At 39.3% G+C, this 26,943-nt stretch overlaps 1 protein-coding gene across 6 annotated transcripts in view; it reads left to right on the top strand.

Annotated features, from left to right (window-relative positions):
• Positions 1–26,943, top strand: part of OPHN1 (oligophrenin 1) — a 261,539-nt gene that overhangs the window by 82,753 nt on the left and 151,843 nt on the right. For all 6 annotated transcript variants that reach the window (XM_036016669.1, XM_028522526.2, XM_036016668.1 and 3 more), the window contains exons 3-5: positions 5,886–5,981; positions 14,240–14,301; positions 19,212–19,283. In XM_036016669.1, the coding sequence (XP_035872562.1) occupies positions 5,886–5,981; positions 14,240–14,301; positions 19,212–19,283 (230 nt within the window). The remainder of the gene's footprint in view (positions 1–5,885; positions 5,982–14,239; positions 14,302–19,211; positions 19,284–26,943) is intronic.

The raw sequence follows: 26,943 nt of genomic DNA on the forward strand, positions 1-26,943 counted from the left end.
TGTGTACTTCAAAAAATGTTATGTTGTGTGGAGTCTTCCTTATATATCACTTAATTGGTTTATACTACTTTTAAGTACTCTGTTTTTTTTTACTGATCTTATGTTTTGATTTATCATTGGAAATATCATTGCAGAGCTATCTATTTCTCTCTTTAATCCTGTCAGTTGTTTTCATATATTTTTGGGCTCTGGTATCTGCTCATAATTTTATATCATCATGGTAAATTAGCCCTTTTACTAACAAGCAATGTCCTTTGTTTTTATTTTATAATTATTTTCTCTTTGTTAACATTTTTTTTTATTTTTTAAAAGATTTTATTTAATTTTATAGAGAGGGGAAGGGAAGGAAAGAGAAACATCGTTGTGTGGTTGCCTCTCATGCGCCCCCTACTGGGGACCTGGCCTACAACCCAGGCATGTGCCCTGACTGAGAATCAGCCTAGTGCTCCTTTGGTTTGCAAGCCCGTGCTCAAGCCACTGAGCCACACCAGCCAGGGTTCTTTGTTAACATTTTAATTTTATTCAGATGTTGTTTTCCTGATTCAATTTACTTCTTTTTTCCATGTTTTCCCTGAGCTTTTTGAGTATATTTAAGACAATTGTTATAAAGTCTTTGTCTACTATGTTTAATGTCTGTTGGTTTCTGTCAATTATTTTGTTCCTTAGAATAAGCCTTGTTATCTTGTTTCTTTGTTTTCTTGTTTCTTTATATGCCTTGTGATTTTATTTTTTTGTTGAAAATTGAGTATTTTTTAATTTTAATGTGGTAATGAAGGAAATCAAAGTAGATTCTCCAATTTCCATCGAGTTTGCTATTTTAATTTTTAACAATTTTTTTAGATTTTATTTATTTATTTTTACAGGGAGGGGAGGGAGGGAGAAAGAGAGGGAGAGAAACATCAATGTGTGGTTGCCTCTTGCACTTCCCCAACTGGGGACCTGGCTAGTGACCCAAGTATGTGCCCTGACTGGGAATCAAACCTGTGACCCTTTGGTTTGCAGGCTGGCACTCAATCCACTGAGCCATACCAGCCAGGGCAAATTTTTGATTTTTGAAGGCTGTTGTAGTCTATTTGTCTTGACACATTTACAAACTATTTTTGCAGTGACTATCCCTTGTTGTGTGATCACTGAAGAGTGTTTGTTTAGCTGTTTTCAGCTCATATTTTGACAGAGATTTCCTTGAATTTCAGGAGATCAAAGAAGCAAACAAATGAACAAACAAAAAGCATGTAAGAAAAAAAAGACAGACCAGGCTCCTTTCCTAGTCTTTGCAGATTGGCCTTGTGCTGGGCTACTCCACCATTTAGTTAGGCTTCTTCTCAGCTCTTTTCTGAGCATGTGTCTTGCCTTGGCCTGTGCTCTCTAAATTTCTTCCATGTAAATGGCTGCTCTTGAATGTCATAATTTTCCAAAGAGTCTCACCCTAGCTTCAAATATGGGCCTTAGATGGTACATTTATTGTATGTCTCCACTGATTATCTCTTGCCCCAGTAATCTGTGGCTTTTATGGGCTGAATTGTGTCCTTGAAAATGATCATGTTGAAGTCTTAACCCCTAGAACTTCATGTCGTGACTCTATTTGGAGTTGGGGCTTTAGAAGTGGTAATTATGGTAAATGAGGTCATGTGGTTGTGCCCAAATCCAACATGATTGGCTTTCTCTAAGAACCATAGATGAGGACACAGACACACACAGAAGGAAGACCGTGTGAAAACACAGGAGGAAGATGACCACCTAAAAGCCCAAGAGAGAGGCCTTAGAAGAAACCAATCCTGCTGACACCTGAATATCAGACTTCTAGTGTCCAGAATTGTGATAAAATAAATTCTTTGTTGTTTAAGGGTTTATGCTTAAACCACCAGTTTATGCTGCATTGTTATGGTAATCCTTAGTGAGCTAATCTAGTAGGTTTGCAGCTACCTCATATCTTCTGTGAGCATTCCCTGCCTGCCATCCTGTGTGAAACTTAGATGGCCACCTTGGATCTGGTCCTTTAGGGACCAGACAGGTTAGGACAGATGTACACAATAATTTGCAAATGAGGTCGGCTCTGCCTCCTATGGTTTGAGGTGGGGAATCGGGAAACAGGCTGCCGCTTGCTTAAAACCAAGATGCTACCCCATGGGGACAGCAGGGGTTCATGAAAATACCTAAAATCTTTCCTGCCATTTTGAAGATATGTTTTTCTTGACCTGGCCTTTGGTTGGTTGCAGCAAACCTTTTACTGTTTTTCAGAGCTTCTGCAATGTTGGTTCCAATAACTTGTTTTTTGTTTTTTTTTTTATGTAGGTATATTTCCAAGACATGCTGCAGACCTAATTAGACATAAAAGTATATTCTGTATGATACCATAGAGAAGTACAGTGATAAAAAGAAAGTTGGTGTTTATATAGTATTAGTTAATTAATGAATGAATTAATCCTCTTTATATTCTACTTCATTCCCAGAGAGTTTCAATTGCCTGAAATGCATTATCTAACTATATTATAAAATAAGTAAGGGCCCTGGCTGATGTAACTCAGTGGACTGACTGCCAGCCTGTGAACCAAAGGTCACCGGTTCGATTCCCAGTCAGAGCACATGCCTGGGTTTTGGGCAGGGTCCCCAGTAGGGGGTGCACAAGAGGCAACCACACATTAATGTTTCTCTCCCGCTCTATTTAATAAATAAATAAATTAAATCTTTTTAAAAAATGAGTAAGGGCCCTGGCTGGCATAGCTCAGTGGATTGAGCGCGGGCTGGGAACCAAAGTGTCCCAGGTTCGATTCCCAGCCAGGTACATGTTTGGCTTGCAGGCCATAACCCCCAGCAACCGCACATTGATGTTTCTCTCTCTCTCTCTCTATCTCCCTCCCTTCCCTCTCTAAAAATAAGTAAATAAAATCTTTAAAAAAATGAGTAAGGAAAAGGCGATGGGGAGAGAACCCTCAAAGATAGTATGAGAAATTGTGAGACAGTGGATTGTTAGACAGAGATAAGGAAGTATTGGGGAGGGTAAAATGATTAGTTTACATGGTTTGGGTTGATGCAGTGATTTTAAAGATGATAAGAAAATAAATGTCCAATACATGGGAAGCTCTTCTGGGTTATCTGTTGATTTTTTGGAGTCCAGAAGTTCCCCAAATCATTTATCTAAAATATACGAGTCTTTCCTGGTACTTCCCTCAGTGCAGAGGCCAAATGAATAATCCCCTTCCACGAAGAGCAGTTAACTTATGGTTGTTCATATTTCTGAATGTGATTTGTCTCATATGTTTGTGTATGAGGTAAGAATAGTAATATCAGCCTTTGGATCATTTGGAGGAATGATTGAGACTGTAGAAAGACCTTCATAAACTTCTTCAAGTTCTATGAATATGTAAGATAGAGGTTTTTTTTTTTTTGCTTAAAATATTACTGTATGATCTCACCTTTAACTGGAACATAATCAACAAAAGACAAAAGCAAGCAAAATATAATCAGAGTCATTGAAATTAAGAGCAATCTAACAACAGCCAGGAGGGAGGGGACCCTGGGGAGAAGGGTTTTCAGAAACTACTCTAAGGTAGTGTTTTGAAGGCCAGAAGTCTGGAGGAGTGAAGAAAGTGATTCTATACCCAAAACTAATATAATGATATATGTCAACTGTGATTGAAAAATTAAAAATATTTTTTAAAAAGAAGTGCAAAAAACAAAAAAGGAAATGAATGTAACTCCATGCCTTAATGTACAAAAATATTACAAATGTTGAAAATCGTATTACTTGTGGTTTATGAAATATTCAGATAATTCTCAAAGAGAAATGAATAACGATACCTTGTTTTGTTCAGGTAACACTTAAGAATTCCTGGTAGGTGTGAAAGGGCAATATAATGAATATTTGTATTTGATTTCCCTAAGTGAAACAGAGCATGTGGGGAATTCTGGGCTTGCCCTTTTCCACTGCTGGCCAAGTAGGCCAGAGAAAAGCAATTATTTTGCAGACCTGGAGCCAGCTTTGTGTTCTCTCTGCTGATGCAATGTGGAGGACAGGGTATGCACGCTCCTTTCTCCTTTCCGTGGCCCAGATTCGAAGTGGGAAATATGATTCTCAACTGTGGAAATTTGAGAAGGCATGGTAACCTGGTCTGCAGTCGCTAATCCCTGTAAAATCTTTTTTTTATCATTATCACCCCCATCATCCTCATCATCAGTGATGTGTTCAAAGGGTCAGGACTCTTAAGTACTGAAAATAAGTACTCTCGAAAAGGGACATAGACAAGATGGTAATAAAATTCTTTTTTTTATTAACAGGTTTTTTTTACAGATTTTATTTATTTTTAGACAGAGGGGAAGGGAAGGAGAAAGAGAGGGAGAAAAACATCAATGTGTGGTTGCCTCTCGTGTGCCCCCTACTGGGGACCTGGCCTACAACCCAGGCATGTGCCCTGACTGGGAATCAAACCAGCAACCCTTTGGCTCACAGGCAACGCTCAATCCACTGAGCTACACCAGCCAGGGCGGTAATAAAATACTTGGCAGGTTAATCTGTTCTGGACACATTTTATTGGGTCCAATCATGATAGCTTAACCTCGAGAGATTTTTATTGAAAGGGATAGATGCTGTTGGTATTGTCTCACTTTCTGTTAGCCTGAGAGCAAACATGTCAGTAAGTCTGTGTATGTGCTAGGTGTGAAGGTGGCAGATGATGGAACTAGGGAGTGAAAGAAGAAATAGGAACAGGGAACCAAAAGAACCAACCAGCAAGCTTGAGTTTTTCTAGAAGATGCTCTAATGAGTTACTTTGGTTGCTGAGAGCAATGCTCCTCAAACTTTAAAGAGCATAATAATCCCCTAGGGATGGTCTGAAAATGGAGATTCTGGTTCAGTGGGTCTGGGCAAGGGCGGGGAATGTGTATTTCCATCAAGTTCCCAGATGCTGCTGAGGCTGCTGTCCTGAGCAACTGGGGAGAGTTCAGCCAGACCTTTTGGTACAGGTTCTGTTATGGGGGGGAAAGGGTGAAGGGTTTACAGGAACAACTATAAAGGACACATGGACAACAACAAGGAGGCTGGAACCAGGGGAGGGAGGCGGGGATGGCCGGGGTGGGGGGAAAAGCCAGAAAACTGTACTTGAACAACAATAAAATTCAGAAGTATTTAATAAAAAAATAAAATAAATAAAACTTTGAATAAAGATCATTTGTCAAAAGGGTAGCTATTTGTGATTTTCTTTCATGCCATCATGAAACTTTTGTATGATAAAATTCCAAGTCATTTGCTGAAACGAAGAACATATGTGTGGCCATTACCAGTGTAAGTTGTGAGCAAGTGAGATTTGCTCCCCTGTCAGATGGTATGCTGACCCCGGCTGTCACCTGGTTACTGTGTAAAAAGTCCAGATATTGCCTATGTTGTCAAGGAAAGGGCCCTTGAGAGGCGGGCAGACCACCTGACTTCTAGTTCCAGCTCCTCAGGCTAGCTCTGGGACCTGGAGCTGCTTTTTTCTTTCTCAAATGACTGTCAGTACTTATTTGGTGAGAGATGCGGAAGCATCTACTCCAATGTCCATAATGAGAATTCAATAAATACTGAGGAGACTCTCTTGGGAGTACAACTAAGTAGATTTAGGTCCTACAGGCTTTGGACAGAACGGGTCAGAGACGACAAGGATTGGAGAAAAAAACATGTCCCATAATTTAAAAGGACTTCACTAAGCTGCCTGCTTTCCTCTTCGATGTGTGGTTTTGGTTGCTCGAATCCTCTATGACAGAGTGACCTTTTGTTTATCATCATTCGGTGCGAGTTGCTACCTGGTGGAAGCATTTTCCTCAGCTTTTCTCCAATGTGCCCTCACAGAGATGAGGCTGTCAGCCAAAGGAGAGCAATGGTGACAATTGACCCTGTTTCCTTTCATTTGCAGATTATTCCTCAGCTGTTCAGAAGTTTTCCCAGACGCTACAGTCCTTTCAGTTTGATTTCATTGGAGACACTCTGACCGATGACGAGATCAACATTGGTAAGTCTTCAGCTACAGGAGGCCATGTGCCTATCAAGGCAGGTCTGAGGCCATGCATCCTGCTTGGTTTGTGGATGCACAGAACATGGGCAGCTTTATCTCCTGTGATCAAGTGCCAAGCTCCCGGGAGGCTGCTCAAGAAGGATAAACAATCATTTCCCCCCAGTCTCGTGTCTTCCTCACCAAGAGCAATCAAAAGATAGTCCTTAAACCTCCACTGAGGCCTATCAGGCCTGACTAGTCATCCTGATTAAATCAGGATGTAGGAGACTTTCTCTTTTTTTAATTGTTCTTCAATTACAGTTGTCTCCATCATTCATTCCCCCATTAATCTCCCTCACCCCACCCCACCCACCTCCCACCCTCAATCCTACCCTCCATTGTCTTTTTTCCTTTTAAAGATTTCATTTATTTATTTTTAAAGAGGGGAAGGGAGGGAGAAAGAGAGAGAGAGAAACATCAACGTGTGGTTGCTTCTCTTATGGCCCCCACTGGGGATCTGGCCTGCGACCCAGGCATGTGCCGTGACTGGGAATCAAACCTGCAACACTTTGGTTCGCAGCCTGTGCTCAATCCACTGAGCTATGCCAGCCAGGGCTCCATTGTCTTTTTTAACAGATTTATTTATTTATTTATTTATTTATTTATTTATTTATTTATAGAAGAAGGGAGGGAGAGAGGGAGAGAAACATCATTGTGTGGTTACTCCTTGTATGCCCCCAACTGGGGACCTGGCCTGCAACCCAGGGCATGGGCCCTGACTGGGAATTGAACCGGTGACCCTTTGGTTCACAGGCTTGTGCTCAATCCACTGAGCTACACCAACCAGGGCTATTACTAGTACTTTAAAAATTAATTTCCAGTGACAGTTGACATACCATATTATATTAGTTTAAGTTGTACAATGTAGTGAATAGACATTTATATACCTTACAAAGGGACCCACCTATAAATCACGTACCCATCTGCCACCAAGCATAGTTACAATATTACTGACCATGTTCCCTCTGCTGTGATTTCAATCCCTGTGACTTTTTATAATGGGCACTTGTACTTCTTCATACCTTCAACTTTTTCATCCATCCCCATAATCCCCCTCACATCTCATGACCATCAGTTTATTCTCTGTATCTATTAGTTTGTTTTTGTTTTGTTTGTTCATTTAATTTTTATTTAATTTTTAAATTTTTATTGAATTCATAGGGGTGATATTGGTTAATAAAATTATATGGTTTCAGGTGTACAATTCCATAGTACATTATTAGTATGTTGTATGGTGTGTTCACCACTTCAAGCTAAGACTCCATCTGTCACCATTTATCCCCCCTTTACCCTTTTCTACCTCCCTTCACCCCTCTTTCCCTCTGGTCATCACCATACTGTTGTCTGTGTCTATGAAGTTTTTTCTTTGCTTAATCCCCTCACCTTTTTCACCAAGGCTTCTAATCCTCCTCCCCTCTGATAGCTGTCTTCTGTATTTATGAGTCTGTTTCTGTTTGTCACTTTGCTTTGTTCATTAGAGTCTACATATAAGTGAAATTATATGGCACTTGTCTTTCATCAACTGGCTTATTTCTTAGCATAACAGTCTCCAGTTCCATCCATGCTGTTGAAAAAGGTAGGAGTTCCTTCTTTCTTTCTGCTACATAGTATTTTATTGTGTAAATATACTGCACCTTTTTTATCCACTTATCTACTGATGGGCGCTTGGGCTGCTTCCAAATCTTGGCTATTGTAAATAGTGCTGCAATGAACATAAGGATACATATAGTCTTTTGAATTAGAGTTTTGTGTTTCTTTGGATATATTCCCAGATATGGAATCACTGGGTCATAAGGCCATTACATTTTTTATTTTTTTGAGGTAATACTGCTTCCCACAGTAACTGCACTGACTGGTCTGCATTCGCACCAGCAATGCACGAGGGTTCCCTTTTCTCCTTGTTCTCACCAGCCCTTGTTTGTTGATTTATTGATCGTAGCCATTTTGACAGGTCTGAGGTGATATCTCATTGTGAGTTTAATTTGCATTTCTCTGATGATTAGTGACATTGAACATCTTTTCATATGTCCTCTTTGGAGAAATGTCTATTCAGGCCCTTTGTCCATCTTTTTTATTGTTGTTCAAATACGGTTGTCTCCATTTTTACCCCACTGAGACCCCCTGCCCTACCCATCCCCACCTCCCACCCTCAAACCTACCCCCTTAGGCTTTGCCCATGTGTTACAGAACAAGGCCAAAGAGGGGGTACCATATACTATTTCTGAAAGTACCCCTACTAGGTTTGCATTGTCCGGCGCCAGAGGAAAGATGTCTCTCAATGCCAGAGATTTCTGAAAAGGAAAGGAAATGTTTATTGAAAGCTATACAGACTTAAAGTAGTGACCTAATATCTTCATTAAAATACTAAAGTCTTTTAAGATACCCACAGATGCACACAGTCCTTCCTTCTCCCCCTGCCCTAATCTGGGGTACCATATCGCAGGAAAAGTTGCAGTCCATGATTCAGCTTCCCAGCACCATCAGGTGTATCACTATCAGGATCTCCAATTAATCCAAAGCCATGTGGCACCTTCTCATGGCCCACCAACAAAAGTCCTTGCACCCCTTTTCTTCCAGGCAAAGTCTCTCCTACTTCTTAAGCCATGTGGCCAAAGAGAGCACCCCAAAACCACATGGTCCTTTCCTTGGCAAAGCTGTGGGGGTCCCCACTCTGGCCAAAGCCACGTGGTTCTCTCTTCAATGCTACAGCCACGTGGTCCTCTCCTCAATAGCTGCCGCGTCTGGGTTTAAATCTCTTTGACAGTCTTCCTTTGCAGCCCCTTTTCTGACTCCTCCTACAGTCAGTTACACGTGCCAGCATTCCTGTATTTTTCCAGCTTTAATGGGCTGCCATCATGACTCTGGGCAGGTGTGGCCCCATGGCATGGAGCCAGTCATCTCCAAGCTCTCACGCTGTAACCAGGGGGAGTTGCCTCCCAGTTACATCTTGGGTGGAAGTCACTCCCTTCTCTCTAGCTCAAAGCCAGACCACAGCTATTTAGCATATCTATGAAACCTGTTAAAGGTTATAGATATGTTAAATGACCATTCTAGAGGTTATCTGCAAAGCCCTTGCTATGCAAAACAACTCATTGGCCCTGCTCCACGTATCCCACCCTCAACTCACACCTGTGGGGGGAGCGGGTGGAGGCGGTGAGGACATCCATATATATCTTTACAATATTTCCTGGACACCTTGAGTTCTGGACCCTGTTCCAAGTCACTATTTGGGGCCCCCTCTTGGCTGCACCCTGTTACAATGTGTCCTTTATACATATTCCTTAATGGACCTGCCCCTAATTTCCCCCATTATCCCTGTCCCTTCTTCTCTCTGGTCATTGTCAGTTTGTTCTTTATTTCAATGTCTCTGGTTATATTTTGCTTGCTTGTTTGTTTTGTTGATTAGATTCTGCTTATAGGTGAGCTCATATGGTATTTGTCTTTCACTGCCTGGCTTATTTCACTTAGCATAATGCTTTCCAGCTCCATCCATGCTGTTGCGAAGGGTCTTTCTTTCTGCTGCATAGAATTCCATTGTGTAAATGTGCCACAGTTTTTTGATCCACTCATTTACTGATGGGCACTTAGGTTGCTTCTAACACTTGGCTATTGTAAATCTTTTGCTGCTGTGAACATCGGGGTGCATAGGTTCTTTTTAATTGGTGTTTCAGAGTTCTTAGAGTATAGTCCCAGCAGTGATATTGCTAGGTCAAAAGCTCTGGTTCTCTTCAGGTCGTATACATCTTTTGCCTTTTGCCTATTTTTAATGGGATTGTTTGTTTTTTTTCATGTTGAGTTGTATAAGCTTTTTATAAATTTTGGGTATTAACCCCGCCCCCCCATCAGCTTTGTCATTGCCAAATATGTTCTCCCATTCAGTGGGATGTCTTTTTATTTTGTTGATGGTTTTCTTTAATGAGCAAATTTCTTTTAGTTTGATGTAGTCCTATTTGTGTATTTTTCTTTTGTTTTTGTTGCCTGAGGTGATAGATCAGAAAAAATATTGCTGCGAGAAATCTTGAGACTTCACTACCTATATTTTCTTCAAGGATTTTTATGGTGCCCTGGCTGGCATAGCTCAGTGGATAGAGCGCAGACTGGGAACCAAAGTGTCCCAGGTTCGATTCCCAGCCAGGGTACATGCCTGGGTTGCAGGCCATAACCCCCAGCAACCGCATATTGATGTTTCTCTGTCTGTCTGTCTCCCTCCCTTCCCCTCTAAAAATAAACAAATAAAATCTTTTAAAAAAAGGATTTTTATGGTTTCGAGGCTAACATTTAAGTCTTCAATCCATTTTGTGAGTATTCTTGTGTGTGCTATAAGAAGTTGATCTAGTTTCATTTAAAAATTTTATTGATTTTTTGAGAGAGGGAGAGACCAACAGACAGGCAGACAGACAGATTTGTTGTTCCACTTATTTATGCATTCATTGGCTGATTCTTTTATGTACCCTCACTGGAGATTAAACCTGCAACCTTGGTGTATCATGACAAGACTCTATAAACAACTGAGTTACTTGAGTTACTCAGCCACGGCTAGTTTCATTTTTTGGTTCACATCTGTACAATTTTCCTATTGCCATTAATTGAATGGACTATCTATACACCATTGTATGTTCTTGTCTCCTTTGTCATATATTAACTGACCACAAAGGCATGAGTTTATTTATGGACTTTCTGTTCTGTTCCATTGATCTATGTTTGTTTTTATACCAGTAACAAGCTGTTTTGATTACTACAGCCTTGTATTATTGTTTGATAACAGGTGCTGTGATTTCTCCAACTCTGTTCTTCTCCCTTGAGATATCTGTGGCTGTTTGGGGCCTCTTGTAGTTCCATATAAATTTTTGGGATATTTATTTTACTTCAGTGAAATATGCCATTGGTATTTTGATAGGAATTGGGTTGACTCTATAAATTACCTGGGGTCATACGGACATTTTAATGATGTTAATTCTTCTAATTCGTGAACACAGTATGTGTTTCCACTTATTTGTTTCTTCTTCAGTTTCTTTCTTCAGTGTCTTATAATTTTCTGAGTACACATATTTTACATCCTTGTTATAGTTATTCCTAGGTATTTTTTATGCAATTGTAAATGAGATTGTTTTCCTAATTTTCCTTCCTGTTAGTTCATTATGGGTGTATGAAAATGTAATTAATTTCTGGCCATTTATTTTGTATTCTGCTACTCCTTTCTGATAGTTCATTATGCATGTATTAAAATCCAATTAATTTCTGGATATTTATTTTGTATTCTGCTACCTTAATTAATTCATTGATCAGTTCTAGTAGTTTTCAATGGAATCTTTAGGGTTCTCTACATACAGTATCATGTCATCTGCAAATAATGACAGTTTTACGTCCTCTTTTTCAATTTGGTTACCTTTTATTTCTTCTTGTCTGATTGCTGTGGTTAGGTCCTCCAGTATTGAGTAAGAGAGGTAAAAGTGGACATCCTTCTTGTTCATGATCTTAAGGGAAACACTTAAGAGTTTTTGCCCAGTGAGTATGATACTGGCTGTGGGTCTGTCATACATGGCATTTATTACATTGAGGTATGTTTTCTCTATTCTAACTTTGCTGAGAGTTTTTATTATAAATTTGTGCTGGATTTTATCAAATGCTTTTTCTCATCTATTGATATGATCATGTAATTTTGTTCTTCATTATGTTTATGTGGTTTATTACATTTATTGGTTTGCTGATATTATACCAACCTTATCTCCTCAGAATAAATCCCACTGGATCATGTATCATCTTTTTAACAGGGATTGTTGTTGCTCACATTTTGTTGAGGATTTTAGCATCTTTGTTCATCAGGCATATTGGCCTATAGTTTTCTTTCTTTGTAGTGTCTTTATCTGGTTTTGGAATTAGGGTTATGCTGGCCTCCTACAATGGGCTTCGGAATCTTCCCATATCTTTAATGTTTTGGAATAGTTTGAAAAGGGTAGGTGATGGTTCTTTGAATGTTTGCTAAAACTCACCTGTGAAGCTATTCCAGGACTTTTGCTTGTTTTTTGATTACTGCTTTGATTTAATTAGTTGTAATCTGTCCATTCAGATTTTCTGATTCTTCTTCATTCACTTTTGGATGATTGCATGTTTCTAGAAATTTATTCATCTCATTCATATTGTCCAATTTGTTGGCAGATAGCTGTTCGTAATATTTTCTTACAATCCTTTGTATTTATTTCATGCCACTTATTACTACACCCTTTTGTTTCTGATTTTATTTATTTGGGTTCTCTCTCTTTTTTTTCTTGGTGAGCCTGCTTAAAGATTTCTCAATCTTGTTTATCTTTTCAAAGAACCATCCCTTGGGTGCATTGATCATTGTATTTTCTTTAGTCTTTATGTTAATTACTTCTGTGCAGATCTTTATTATTTCCTTTCTTTGACTTACTTTGGGCTTTATTTGTTGTTCTTCTGCTACTTCCTTTAGTTGTAGGGTTAGATTGTTTATTTGAGGTTTTTTTTCTTCTTTGCTTCTTGAGGTAGGCCTGTATTGCTATGAATTTTTCTCTTAGAACTACACTCACTGTGTCCCAGAGATTTTGGGCTGTTGTGTGTTCATTTTCGTTTGTCTCAAGGTATCTATTGATTTCTTTCTTGATCTCAGTGTTGACCCATTTATTGTTTAGTAACAGTTTATTTAGCCTCCATGTGTTTGTGTGTCTTCAGTTTTATCCCTGTAATTGATTTCTACTTTTATACCATTGTGGTTACAGAAGATGCTTGATATGATTTCAGTTTTCTTGAATTTATTGAGACTTGTTTTGTGTCCTGACATGTGGTCTATCCTATAGAATGTTCCATGTGCACTTGAAAAGAATGTACGAGGTCTGTCTGGAAAAGTCCAGCCATTGTTAATATAATGAGAATGGTTTGCTGGATATCGATGTAACCTGGTAACCAAGGAGAGTGAACTGGAATGCACGTGTGTGAACAATAACAATTTCACTGTACTAGTCAGTAGGGGCAGTAGATGCCATTGAGTGAGCATGTGTATTGTGTAGCCATCACATTCGAAATGACTGAGTCAGTAGAGCAACAAGTCTACATCAGATTTTGTGTGAAGTTTGAACATTCCTCCATGGAAAGTATTAGGATGATTCAGAAAGCCACAGCTATGGGCAACTGGTGATGGGCAGCTTCATCACATCCCAACACACCCACTCATACATCACTTCTCGTGCAGAGTTTTCTTGCAAAACTTCAAATTACCCAGGTGACTCAGCCCCCTATAGCCCAGATTTGGTGCCTCACAACTTCTGGCTTTTCCCAAAACTAAAATCACCTTTAAAAGGGAAGAAATTTTAGACTGTTGATGAGATTCAGGAAAATATGATGGGGTAGCTGATAGTGACTGGGAGAACTGTGTGAAGTCCCAAGGTGCCTACTTTGAAGGGGACTGAGGCATCATTGTCCTGTGTACAATGTTTCTTGTATCTTCTTCAATAAATGTGTCTTTTTCACAGTACATGGCTGGATACCCTCTGGACAGACCTCGTCATATATGCCCCTCAAGGATAGATCTTGAGTGCATTAAGCTAAATGAAATAAATCAGATAGAAAAACAAAGACTGTATGATCTCACGTGTGAAATCTAAACAACCAAACGCATGGAAAAAGAAGTCAAATTTGTGATTGCTAGAGCTGGGGGGTTAGGTGAGGCAATTGGGTGAAGGTGGTCAAAGGTGTAAACTTGCAGTTATAACTAAGTACTGGTGATGTTATGTACAACATGATAAGAGTAGTTAACACTGTTGTCTAGTATATTTGAAAGTTATAAAGAGAATAGTTCCTAAGACTTCCCCTAACAATGAAAAACATATTTTTGTAAGTATATGAGGTGATGGATGCTAACTAAACTTATTATGGCAATCATTTCAATATATGTATGTCTAGTCGTTATGCTGTGCACCCTAAACTTATGCAGTGTTGTATGTCAATTATGTCAATAAAAGTGGAGAAAGAAATCTCTTTGGTAAGAGGATTGGCAGGAAAAAAAAGAAAAAGAAAAAAAGTAAAGAAACATTCTGCAGGCACTAAACACAATTTCCTTTTGGCCTTAGATTTGATGCCTTCCTTTAGTGGCCACGTGGGCTTGGGACACCACACTGGTTCCTACCTCCTGTTGTACAGATCTCTGCCCACTTTTTCATCAAGTACCATGATTAATTTGATGTATTTTTCTTTTATCCTTCCAGCTGAATCCTTCAAGGAATTTGCTGAATTACTCAGTGAAGTTGAAAATGAAAGGATGATGATGGTAGGTCACTAACACTGGGCCCAACGCCTAGATCATTGCCGATATTGGGGATTTTTCCTGTTATTGTGGTTAGATGGATGCTTTGCTGGTTTGGTTTCTGTCTCATGGCTGCCTGGTACTGTAAAGACAGGAAATTTGCCCTGGCTGTTGTGGCTCAGTAGATTGAGCGCTGGCCTGAAAAACAAAGGGTCGCCAGTTCGATTCTCAGTCAGGGCACATACCCGGGTTGCGGGCCAGGTCCCCAGGGGGGAGTGTGCAAGATGCAACCACACATTGATGTTTCTCTCCCTCTCTTTCTCCCTCCCTTCCCCTCTGTCTAAAAAAATATTTTTTAAAAAAGACAGGAAATAGATCTGGCTATTCTATCTCAAGCTCTGTCTCAAGCTGTGAGAGTTTAACACTGGGTACAGAGAAATTAGTGTGGAAGTCCTATTCCTATTCATTTCAGTGAGGAAGGGTTTTGGAGAACATTAAACCAGACTGTTGAATGTGCCCACTAAAATTGTAGTCTTTAGTGATCTTAAGCAAATTATTCATTTATGTATGTTTTTGCTTCCAGAAATAATTTGGGCATTATTTATATTGATATATGATTATTTTATTTAAATCTACATGAAAACTTTTTTCTTACATTTAAAGTCGAATTTTTAAAGCATAATACATTTTAATAGTTACAGCAATTTTAGTTTTACGGGAAAATTGAGTGGAAAGTACAGAGACATTTCATATACTTCCTTTCTCCCCCTACCCTACCGCTTTCCACATCCAGTTTCCCCTATTTTTAACATCTGGCAAGTGTGGTACATTTGTCCCAGTTCTTTTTTTTAAAGATTTTATTTATTTATTTTTAGAGAGGGGAAGGGAAGGAGAAAGAAAGAGAGAGAAACATCAACGTGTGGTTGCTTCTCATGTGGTCCCCACTGGGGATCTGGCCCGCGACCCAGGCATGTGCCCTGACTGGGAATCGAACCTGCGATGCTTTGGTTCGCAGCCTGTGCTCAGTCCACTGAGCTATGCCAGCCAAGGCTTGTCCCAGTTCTTGAGCCAATATTGACACAGTGTTATTAACTATAGTTCATAGTTTACATTTGCCTTTACTCTTTATGTTGAACATTGTATGGGTTTTGACAAATCTGTAATGATGTGGATTCACAAATAAAGTATCATCATACAGAATGTTTCCACGAACCTAAAAAGTCCCCTGCTGTCAACCTGTTTATCTCTTCCTCCTTCCCTTATGTATGAACCCCAGGCAAACACTGATCTTTCCTTTTATTGCGTTTTTCCTTTTCTAGAATGTCATTTTGTTGGAGTTATAGAGTATGTAGCCTTTCCAGATCTGCTTCTTTCACTTAGCAGTATGTACTAAAGATCCTTCATGTCTTTTCTCTTTTCATGGTTTGATAGCTCATTTCCTTTTATCGTTGATATTTATATTCCATTATATGGATGTGCCACAGTTTGTTTATTCATTCACCAATTGAAGGGAATCTTGGTTGCTTTCAGTTTTGGAAATTATGAATAAAGCTGCTATACACATGTGTGCAGATTTTTGTGTGGATATAAATTTTCAACTCCTTTGGGTAAATTCCAAAGAGTGCAGTTGTTGCATTGCTGCAGACTTAGTCTAGTTTTATAAAAAACTGCCAAACTGTCTTCCAAAATGACTAGCATTTGCATTTCCACCAGCAGTGAACGAGGCTTCTTGTTACTTCACATCCTTGCCGGCATCTTGATGCTGTCAGTGTTTCGGATTTTCCCATTTTAATAGTTATATTGGAGATATCTCATTGCTGTTGTAATTTCCATTTTGCTGATGATGTGCAGTGTGGAGCATCTTTTTGTGTGTTTAGTTGCTACCTGCAAATCATTTTTGGTGAGTTGTTGGAACTTTGTAGAGGACAGCAAATAATTGTGCCTTCTCTTTCTCTGAGAAGATGACTTCCTGTTGGAAGGCCAGTTTTGTTAAGCCTATTTATTCTAATATCAAGAGTTCTTTCACCTGTAACCACTCTTCCTTTTCTGCCCCGTGATACTGACTTCTCAGGATACTGCTTTCATTTCACCTAGACCTCTAGAAAAGTAGCATTGAAGGCGGCACTTGGAGGTAGAGCCTTTAGAGACTATTAGGCTCTAATAATGGCCATGCCACTCATTTACCACATTTTGCTGTGTATAATACGCAGCCACGTTTTTGGCCCAAACTTTCAGGGAAAAAAAACTTTTGTTTTAACTTTTTAATTCAATTATTTATTTATTTATATTTAGATACCTATTTTTGTATTATAAGGTAATTTTAGCATTTATTATTGAACATATTATGGTACAAGAATTTTATGTAACAGATAATTACTAAACATAAGAACAGATACAAGGTATCTCAGGTACTACCCATATATAATGCACATCCTTATTTTTCCCTCAAAAGTTTGGGCAAAAGGTGTACATTATACATGGCAAAATATGGCACTTGTTGACTTTCGACTAATCACTTATTTCACTGCTATAAGGAGTATGGAAGTGTTTTATTAATAGCAAAAAATACTATGTGTTTTGATTTATGTGTTCTTCCTAGTTATCTTTCGTGGCTCCCAGTATTCTGCTTGTGGAAACTTCACTTGGGAATTTTCTTAGCTTGAGAGATTTGCTTCTATGGGTCCTGAGTGACCAATATGGGTAGTTTCCTTGGAGCCTGGTGGATGACCCCCTAGCTGAGCCACACTCTACTGAGTGTTTTTTTTCCTCTGCCTGAAGAGTTTGTGAACTGCTGCCAATGTTGATCTCAAAGGCATTCACCCCCATTCCATTCAGATACCATTGGAGAGCTCAGCTGTACTTCAGCCGTAGTTGTTTCTTGATGGCTTTTATTTACCCAATTCCAAGGCTCTCAAATATTGAAGTAGGACTCATCTTTTGAGATGTTGTTTTTCTCACCCTTCTTGCTGGCTCGTTGCCCAAGGGCTGAGTCATTTTCTTCTGTCTTTAATTATGTTGTGCCCTTTTGTCCCCACAACTCTTCAATCATGTATTGAGGGTTGGCTCCCCATTTCCCATTTAAGTTCAGGAATGCTGTGGAGGTTAGGCTCAATGAGGCCTTTCACAACATGCCAGGAATTCATTGCTTGACTGCACCTCTCCCATTTCCTGGAACTGTGGTAAAAGGACTCCTAGACCCCAATATGGATCATGTGGGAGGTGTTAATTAGCTTTTTATGTTTTCTATAAGAAGAGTCCAAAAGAAGCTTTGGAGGAACAGGAAGGAAGTTCAAGGCCCTTGCATGTGATAATTGCAAATGTTCTAGTCATTCTCAGAAATTTAAATTGTGGAAGGAACTGTGTGTCAAAGAAATGAAGGGGAACATCCCAGCTGTGACTTCTTCCCCGGTATCCTAGGGGAGGTTGTAGAACTTCAGAAAGTGGCCTTTAAAAGTCTGGACGACAGACTTCCTCTGTGATTAAAGATGGGATGCGTGCTTTATGACACTGAAGAGGACTTTGTAGGCAGCGTGCAAGGGTCTGTGTTTGAGGACTGCCAAGAATAGCCTAAAGAGGCCCATGGTATTTAAAACAGTTGTACCCTTGTTGCCTTCTTTTAGTAATTGGTTAATCATCGATTCCTAAGCAATCTTGCACTATGGGATTGAATACCATCTATATCCCACTAAATGCCTTATCTAGTGTTAATTTGGGCTTCATTCAATAGAAACCTGATTAGGTAAACTCACTAATGTGTTGAGAATGTCATTTATTATCCTGTGGATCCTACCCTGAGGTAACAGTTAGGAACTTTTCTCCTAGTGGGGCTTTGGTTGGGTAAGAGTTTGCCCACTGAATTGAACCCTGACTCATACCTGGACACAAAACAGGAGGTCCAAAGTGCCTTCAGGACCCGGATAAAATACCTGTATTAATACCCCAATTCGCCGTGCGTTTTGGTGGTAATTTAAAAATGGCTTCCTAGTTTGGAGAATATGGGACTAGTCAAAATTGGCTTTCTACTCTGTCTTCTATTTCTATGAAGATCTATCTTGTCTGACTGATAACTTTATGTCTCATCTGACTAGGAAGCCAGTTGCTCATTTGCTCATCTTGTAATAAATCAAAATTAATGCAGTGGGCCCTAAAATCTAGCCCTTCAGATGTGTTTGCTGAGGTCCTCTGATGATGTGCCAATAATTCACACCGCTGAAGAAACAAACCCCACTTGTTGCCTTGGACAGATGCCTTCTCCCAAGAGGTTTACATGAAAACAAAGCTTTGTATCTCTCCGTGCCCGCTGAGCAAGGGGTCCATTTTGGAGATGATGTTTTTATATTTCCAGAAGCATATCAATATCAGTATTTTAGTACCTGGACAGGGTGCTTCTATCAGCATCTGAGCATCTACAGTGAGGAAATTGGAAGGCCTCATCTAGCGTTCTCTGTGATGTTTTCATACATGGCACATTCCAAAGGAAATGTTCTGCTTTGATGGCACACTGGGACAGGACTGGAAACAATTTATCCCGGGATTTACCCTGATGCTATGACTGCCAACTCATTTGCCTCCCATGAAATGGTTTTTGCTTGCCCTTTTCATTTATTTTTCATTCCCTTTGACTTCTTACTACACACACTTCAGGCCTCCTGTGTCCGCTTCTGGATGTGACTCTGGATATGTATCACTGAAAATCTCTGACCATACTACTGGTAGAATTACAGAGAAATACCCCTAATATTCCTTCTCCAATGTCCTCTCAAAGCATTTGATTTTAAGAGACCAAGATAGGAAGAAAACAGTAACAAAACCAAACAAGCCAGCTAGTAGTTCACATTTTGCAGGATGGTGTGTCACAAGGAAATGCCCTAGTACCAAGGAATCTGATTTTGGCTAATTTAATAGTTGTTTTGTGTGTCTTTTCTCTTCTCTAGGTACACAATGCTAGTGATCTGCTGATCAAACCCCTGGAAACTTTTCGGAAGGAGCAAATAGGCTTCACCAAGGTACACTTTCTCCTCACGCGTAAGATATATGCTTTTTACAGCAATTTAATAGTTGTTTGGCAATCACTTTTAAGTCTTTTGCAGTGAGAAGAGTTTGTCTTTGTAAGAAACCTCATAATAAAAAAAGAGAGAGAAAATTAATTGGCTTCTGGCTGTGCTTTCAACTAGCTGTGTATCTGTGGACAAAACACTTCTCTTTTGGGACTTCAGGTTCTCCATCTGGCAAATGAGGAGCTTGATAATAGTAACTATTATTTAAGGCCTACTTACTACATACTGAGCACCAGGCCAGTTGCTCTACATTCATTCTCTAATCACAACAACCCTGTAAGGTTCTGGCGTTAACAGCAGATACATCTGAAGGACTAGATTTTAGGACCTATTTACAAATGAGCCCTGAGGTTTGGACAGGGTAAAGGACATGACCACAGCTATATAGTTAGTTAAGTGACAGGAGCCAGGATTTATTTATTTATTCTTTTAAAGATTTATTTATTTTTAGACAGAGGGGAAGGGAGGGAGAAAGAGAGGGAGAAAAACATCAATGTGTGGTTGCCTCTCGTGTGCCTCCTACTGGGGACCTGGCCAGCAATACAGGCATGAGGATTGAACCAGTGACCTTTCAGTTTGCAAGCCAGCACTCAGTCCACTGAGCCACACCAGCTGGTGATTTTTCTTTCCTACAATGTTAAGCAATAGCTTCTGAATTGCTATGAGATGATTGACTTCCCAAGCGCGGAATCATGCACCAGAATTCATGATGTCACAGGTGTCATCTCCATTAGAGGGTTTCCCCCGACCCAGGAGAAACTGTTTAGGTGCAGCTCCTAACTAACTTCCTACTTTACCTAGAGCAGTTTCCCTTGGATCTGTTTTATGTGGTAGATTTTTGGGGCAATATTTCTTTTAAAAGAGGAGTCTATTGGTTAAAAATTTTGCAAACCACCATTTTATGCAAAAACCTGATAGCTCTCCTTTTCCAATGTAATAGGATATGTCTTTCAACCTGTGTATGGCAGTTTGCATATTTATGCAATTAGGTGACATTGGTTTTAATTTAATGTGTAATCTGCAATTTCATCAGACTGCTTGCATTTTACCACCATTATGCTTAGATTTTGCATTCTGAAATTTTAAATTATATATGATCCACATCCACATATAATTAAATGAAAATCGTATAATAGGATGCATGGAAAAGCTCACCAGTCTTCATCTTTCTATACTCCTCACAGGCATTCATTTTTAACCATTTTTATTTTTATTATTTTGATGCTTTTATATATATGCTTTCATATATTTGAAAAAATATGCTTATGGCTATTTCTGGCTTTATCAACCTCAGAAATTATTTCTTCATGCTGTGAATACAGGACATCATTGCTCACACCTTCTTTCCCTCTTCTTCCAATTTTTGATGATTATACCATCCTTTTCGTTGTTCTGTTGCTTCCCTTGTTACTTTAAACAATATACTTAAACCCCTATTTCTTACTCCGTCAACTTTGGAGTATAGCTTTGCAAGATGAAGATATTAGCACCTCTGCCTTTCTTTACTGCTTTTTAACCCTCGACTCAGCCACATCTTCACTTGTCACTGTTTGCATGATGATGTCCCTTTTCTAGCCTGGAACCTTAGTTAGATATTGTTGGCAGTTATTAGGCACATTTTACAGTGGCAAAAGCAAGTGACTCAGGTTTGAACTCAGGTTTCTTGGCTTTGAGCTTATGTATTTTGGCATTTCTTATATTGGGTTAATGTAAGTATTTATTTCTGGTGACTAGGATAGGTCAAGGATGATCCCCTTCTTTACCCTCTTCTCCCTATTTCTTGTCTACTGGCTTTAGAGTTCTTTGCGCACTTACACTAACTTCTGTTTGGTTAATTCTTTCTCTCCCTGTCATCTCTCAAAAGTTCCAGCACATGCACAGTTTGTGGGTCCTCCCCCATGTGTATATTTTAGCTCTCACTTAATTAGTAGAGCCCTTTCCACCACTACTTCCCTTCTCACCACCATGCAATCTCCGCATAAGGTCACGGGAGGACAAATAAGGCTCAGTGCATCTCGGTTCATAATGGGTCTTTCATCCTGCAGCGCAGAATGCTGGGCCGTCCATTGGAGGCTGCAGAATAAAGACTCAGTCATCCCCCTTAGACACATGACAGGGAGAGCATTTGTACTCTTTGATTCATATTTTTGAGGTCTTGTCAGAATTGCCCACAGTATGATGTTTTCAGTTCCCTTTCAAGGATGCCCTTGCCAGAGAGGAACCGCCACTGAATTGAGCCTTTGTATGGTCTCTGGTGGGACCAGGGCCAAACTGTCTAACACATCTGAGGATGTATTTAGCCCACTTTTTGGAGAGTTGGAGCTGTTGTGGAAGCTATGATAGCGTGTTCTCACCCAAGAAGGCCTTGGCAGCAAGATGTGGGATTGTCAGGCATGTTGCCGTTTCTCCTCCGGGAACAGAGATTATAGAAAGAAGTTTAGGAAAAGCACTTGCTCTGGAGGTAGACAGGGCTGGAAACAATACAGAAGATGGAACAAGCCATAGTCCTGATAGGGTAGACGCAGCCCAAGGTATCAGTGTGCTCTGCAATCCAAAGGCCAGTGCATGCCCTGGGAGAGGGGAAAATGTTACAGGAGCTAAACTAGGTGACAGTATTCCGTAAGTGATTTCCAAGCCAACAGCAAATATTTTACAAGCCTGATTGTTAATAGTGATTACTGCCTACCAGGTACTTGCTCTGTGTTATCACGGCTAAGCATTATTATCCATATCCTACTGATGAGAAAGTCAAGATGCACAATGCCCAAATAACTTTTCAGTAACACATACGTGATATATAATATCAGGTTGTTAACAGAAGCGAGTTTCATCCAGATTTTTGTTACTCCAGAAACTGTGCACTTCCCACTGCGCCGCACTCTGAACCTAGCTTTGTGGGGATGCTATGGCAGGCTCGTAAAGAAAAGATGAATAATGCTTATCAAGGACTGAGTGGGTAAATGCATTACGATGCGTTTGCATTACTTTACAGCCATGAGATGAGTGAACTAGGGCTGCAGTTTACTGTGAGATGAATGAAACTAACAAATCCAGGGCTGGGCCAAAGTGGGTTAATAATAAGTAATACAGTAGTCAATAAATGAATAATTATACATGAATAAACTATTTTGCGTCCTCACAACTGTAAACCCACTTTTGCCCTGCCCTGTACAAGGTTGAGGAGAAAAACAGTCCTAAAAGCAGTAGTACCTACTGTATGAGCCATTTCCATAAAGTTCAAAAATAGGTAAAGCTAAGTGATGGTGTTAGAAGCCAGGATAGTGGTTACGCCAACGTGGGGGTGTTCGTGACAAAAACGGGCATGAGGGAGCCTTTAAGGGTGTTGTTAATGTTTCATTTTTTGATTTGAGTGCTGATTACACGAGTGTGTTCAGCTGTGAATATTCAGATTTGTGCAGAGCATTTTTCATAATATCTCATAATTTTTTAAACATTCACAAAAGAACATTAACATTTCTTCGCCACATGTCTTCCATTGAAAATCTGGTGTGTGTGTCCATGTAAGGGGCCAGTGGTTGAGGGAAGCGCTATGGTTCATCCTGCTCATAATTTTCACATAACCTTCACAGAACCTTCCTCTCCTGTTAGGCTTTCGCTGCTTTCCCCACAGAGGTAATTTCCCTAAGCAGTATTTAGTGTTGTTCTACATAGGACAGTCGTTACTCTGCCAACTCTGGATCCAGATGATGACCTGGGTCTGCATCCCAGCTCCTCAACTTCCTAGGTGTTGAGCTTCGGCAAGTCACTTCACTTCTGTGAATCTTAGCTTCCTTATCTGTATTGAATGATAATACCTACCTTATAGAGTTGTTGTGAGCAGTGAAAAGTGTTACTATAGAATATTTAGAACAACGTCTGACACATAGTAAACATACTGTGCTATTATTGCTTTTCACATCTATAAAAAAGGAAAAAGTTCTGTATGTATTCTTTTTGTACTTTTTTTTCACTCAAAATTATAGACGGGTGGGCAAGAGTAGGTTTATAGTTGATCATCTGGAAAATAATACAATAATTAATAAATAATAGTACAAGAATAAGCTGTATTTGCCCACTTGCAACTGTAAACCTACTTTTGCCCACCCTTATCTGTGATGCCCAGCCTGTGTTCATATATTTAACTGGAGTTCTTTCATTTTCACTGCTACACAGTATTCCATTGTGAGAATATATCATGGTTTCTTTAAGCATTCTCTTGTTGATTGATGAGTCAGTTGCTTCCATTTTATGCTAGTACAAGCAATTCTCCTATAAAAGTGGTGTCCGTGTCTTCTTGTGTATGTTTGACACTTTATAACCAAGAAATAGAATGCCTGCGTTGTGGGGCATACACATCTTTATGAGATATATTGCCAACGTGATCTCTAAGTGGTTGTGCCAATTGATGTCATCACTGGTGGCATGAAAATGCTGTCTTTACTCCACATCCAAGGCAAAATAAGCCTATTCAGGAGGACGCAAGGGGATTTGGTTCAGCACATATGTCTCTACTCTGTATACAGAAGACAAATCTACTCTCTTGCAAACACAGGCTAATGTGATCATGTTATTGATCACATCCTTTTACAGGGTAGTCTGTCCCTAAAAATAGAAAAGCAGCTGCATTTAGCTTGGAGAGTAGCGAGTTAAAAGGGAGTGTCATCCCCACTGTTAATGGTATAGAATGGACCCTGCCCCGGGAGGAGGTCACGTCTGTTTTCTAGCTCCCTTGACATCCCTCACTACAGCAGAAGGGAATTGTATCATTGAACAGAAAGCTACCATAAGGTTCTTTTCTCCCTTCTGCAAAGAAAATGAGGCTATTATCCACTCCTCTCCTCCACCTCATTGTCCTTTCTTTGTGAACTGTTTTAGGGTATATTTGTACTTACGAGGGTGACCTTGCTCAAATGAGCCAGACTGAAGTAAGCTTGTAACCCCATTCTGATAGCAAAGTCACCTCCGGAGTCGGTAGTTGACGATGGACTTCAACTGCACATAACCCCTTGAATTGGATTATAATTTGTGGATTCTGCTTTTTTTTAAAAAAAATGTCAACTGTTTTATATCTGAGTTGTCCACTAAGTAGCTTCTAGCCACACGATGCTAGTGCACAATTGATATGTGCCTAGTGTGACTAAGGAATTTAATTTTAAAGATTATTTAATTCTAATTACATTTAATAGCTACCTGTGGTTAGTAGCTACTGTTTAGATCTAATTGACTTAAAAATATTTTGTAGATGGAGTAGATATAATAGCTATGGTCCATTTATACAATGGTGTACTACTCGGCCATAAACGTTAAGAAAATTTTATTCTTTGTGACAGCATGGATGGACCTGGAGAACATTATGCTAAGTGAAATAAGCCAGTCAGAGAAAGGCAAATGGCATATGATTTCACTCGTATGTGGAATATAATGAGCAAACTGAACTAACAAGGAAAATAGAGACAAATTCATAGATAGAGAACAGGCTGACAGTTCTGGGGGGGAAGAATAGGGGGATGGTGGAAGGATCGAGCGAAAAAGAAAAAACTGAAAAAATTTTGTTTATAGAGGAAGGTAAGGGGACTAACATTAGTTCATTAGTACTTACTATGCATTGGGGCCTATACTGAATTCAGTTCTCACAGGTACCCTGTGAGGAAGATATTATCCATGTTTTATAGATGAAACCAAGGATCAGAGAGGGTAAGAATTTGTCCACAGTCGCACAGGCTACAAAAATAGCAGGGCCATGATTTAAATTCAGGTCTGTCTGGTCTCCCCAGTTTCAAAAGCTAATCCCTTTGTTCTCTATGGTATGGGTATAATTTTCTTCCTGCTGCTTGACTCCCACTATAAACCAGAAAAGTATAAAATTAAATGCCTTCTAATAGGTAATTCCAGACTCTGAACTGTTAATTTGCATGAACAAATGGGTTTGTTGAAGCTTCAGTATATTAAAACTTAAGGCCTAGTAAGATGTTGAGGAGGGACAAAGTGACTGAATCAGTCAGTTGGGCTTTTTGTTAACATGCAGCCATAAATTATTCATATATCAGGTAGACTTCATTCAAGTTTTTTAAAAAAAGTTCTGCCCCTTGAAAAATGATGTCAGGTGAATGAGAAGACAAGCCATAGATTAGGAGAAAACATTTGCAACATGCATGTCTGATAAAGGACTGTGATCCAAAATATACAAAGAATGTTTTTAAACATTTTATTTTTCAATTACAATTTAGACTCAGTATTGTTTTGTATTAATTTCAGGTGTACAGCATAGTGGTTACACAGCCATTTACTTTATGATGTGATCACTCCTGATATTCTCAGTACTTACCTGGCACCATATATAGTTATTACAATATTATTGACTCTATTTCCTATGCTGTCCTTTACATCCCTGTGACTATTTTATAACTATCGATTTGTACTTCTTAATCACTTATCTTTTTCACTCAGTACCTGAACAACGCCTCCTCTCTGGCAACATCTATTTGTTCTGTGTATCTATGAGTCTGTTTCAGTTTTGTTTGTTCATTTATTTTGTTCAATAGATTCCACATATAAGTGACATCATATGGTACTTGTCTTTCTCTGCCTGAATTACTTCACTTAGCATAATACCCTTTAGGTCCATCCATACTGTTGCAAATGGTAAGATTTCATTCTTTTTTTATGGCCAAGTAATATTCCATGGCATATATGTACCACAACTTTACAAAGACCTCTTAATACTCAACAATGAGAAAGCAAACAACTGGATTAAAAAGTGGGTCAAAGAACATAACAGACACCTCACCAAAGAAAATATACAAATTGCAAATAATAATATGAAAAGGTGTTTCACATCATATGTTATTAGGGAAGGACAAAGTAAAATAACAATGAGATACCACTGCACGCTTATTGGAAGGGTATAATCCAGAACACCAACAACACCAAATGCTGGTGAGCATGAGGAACATCAGGAGCTCTCATTCAGTGGTGATGGGAATGCAAAGTGGTACTGCCACTTTGGAAGACAGTTTGGCAATTTCTTAGAAAACTATATATACTCTTACCATGTGATCCAGCACTTGCAGTCCTTGGTATTTACCCAGAGGAGCTGAAATCTTATGTCCATGCAAAATGCTCAATATGGATGTTTTTAGCAACTTTCTTCATAATTGCTGAAACTCGGAAGCAACCAGGATGTTCTGTAGGGATGAGTGAAATGTAAAGTGTGGCACACCCAGACAGTGCCGTACTATTCAGAACTGAAAAGAAATGAGCTATAAAGCCATGAACATCCACAGAGGAAACTTAAATGTATATTGCTAAGTGAAAGAATTCAATCCAATAAGACTACATACTGTGTGATTTCAATTACATGACATTTTGAAAAAAGCAAACCTATGGAGATAGTAAAAAGAGCAGAGGTTGGTAAGGGAAGGCATGGATAGATAGAGTGCAGAGCTTTTGGCAGTGAAAATACAGTGTATGATACCATAATGATGGATATAGGCATTATACATTTGTTCAAACCACTAGAATGTAAAACACCAGGAGTGAATTTCATTGTCAAGTATGGGCTTTGGATGATTTTGATGTGTCAATGTAGATTAATCAATTGTAGCAAATG

Source organism: Phyllostomus discolor, chromosome X (genome assembly GCF_004126475.2).
Source record: "Phyllostomus discolor isolate MPI-MPIP mPhyDis1 chromosome X, mPhyDis1.pri.v3, whole genome shotgun sequence".
Taxonomy (NCBI): domain Eukaryota; kingdom Metazoa; phylum Chordata; class Mammalia; order Chiroptera; family Phyllostomidae; genus Phyllostomus; species Phyllostomus discolor.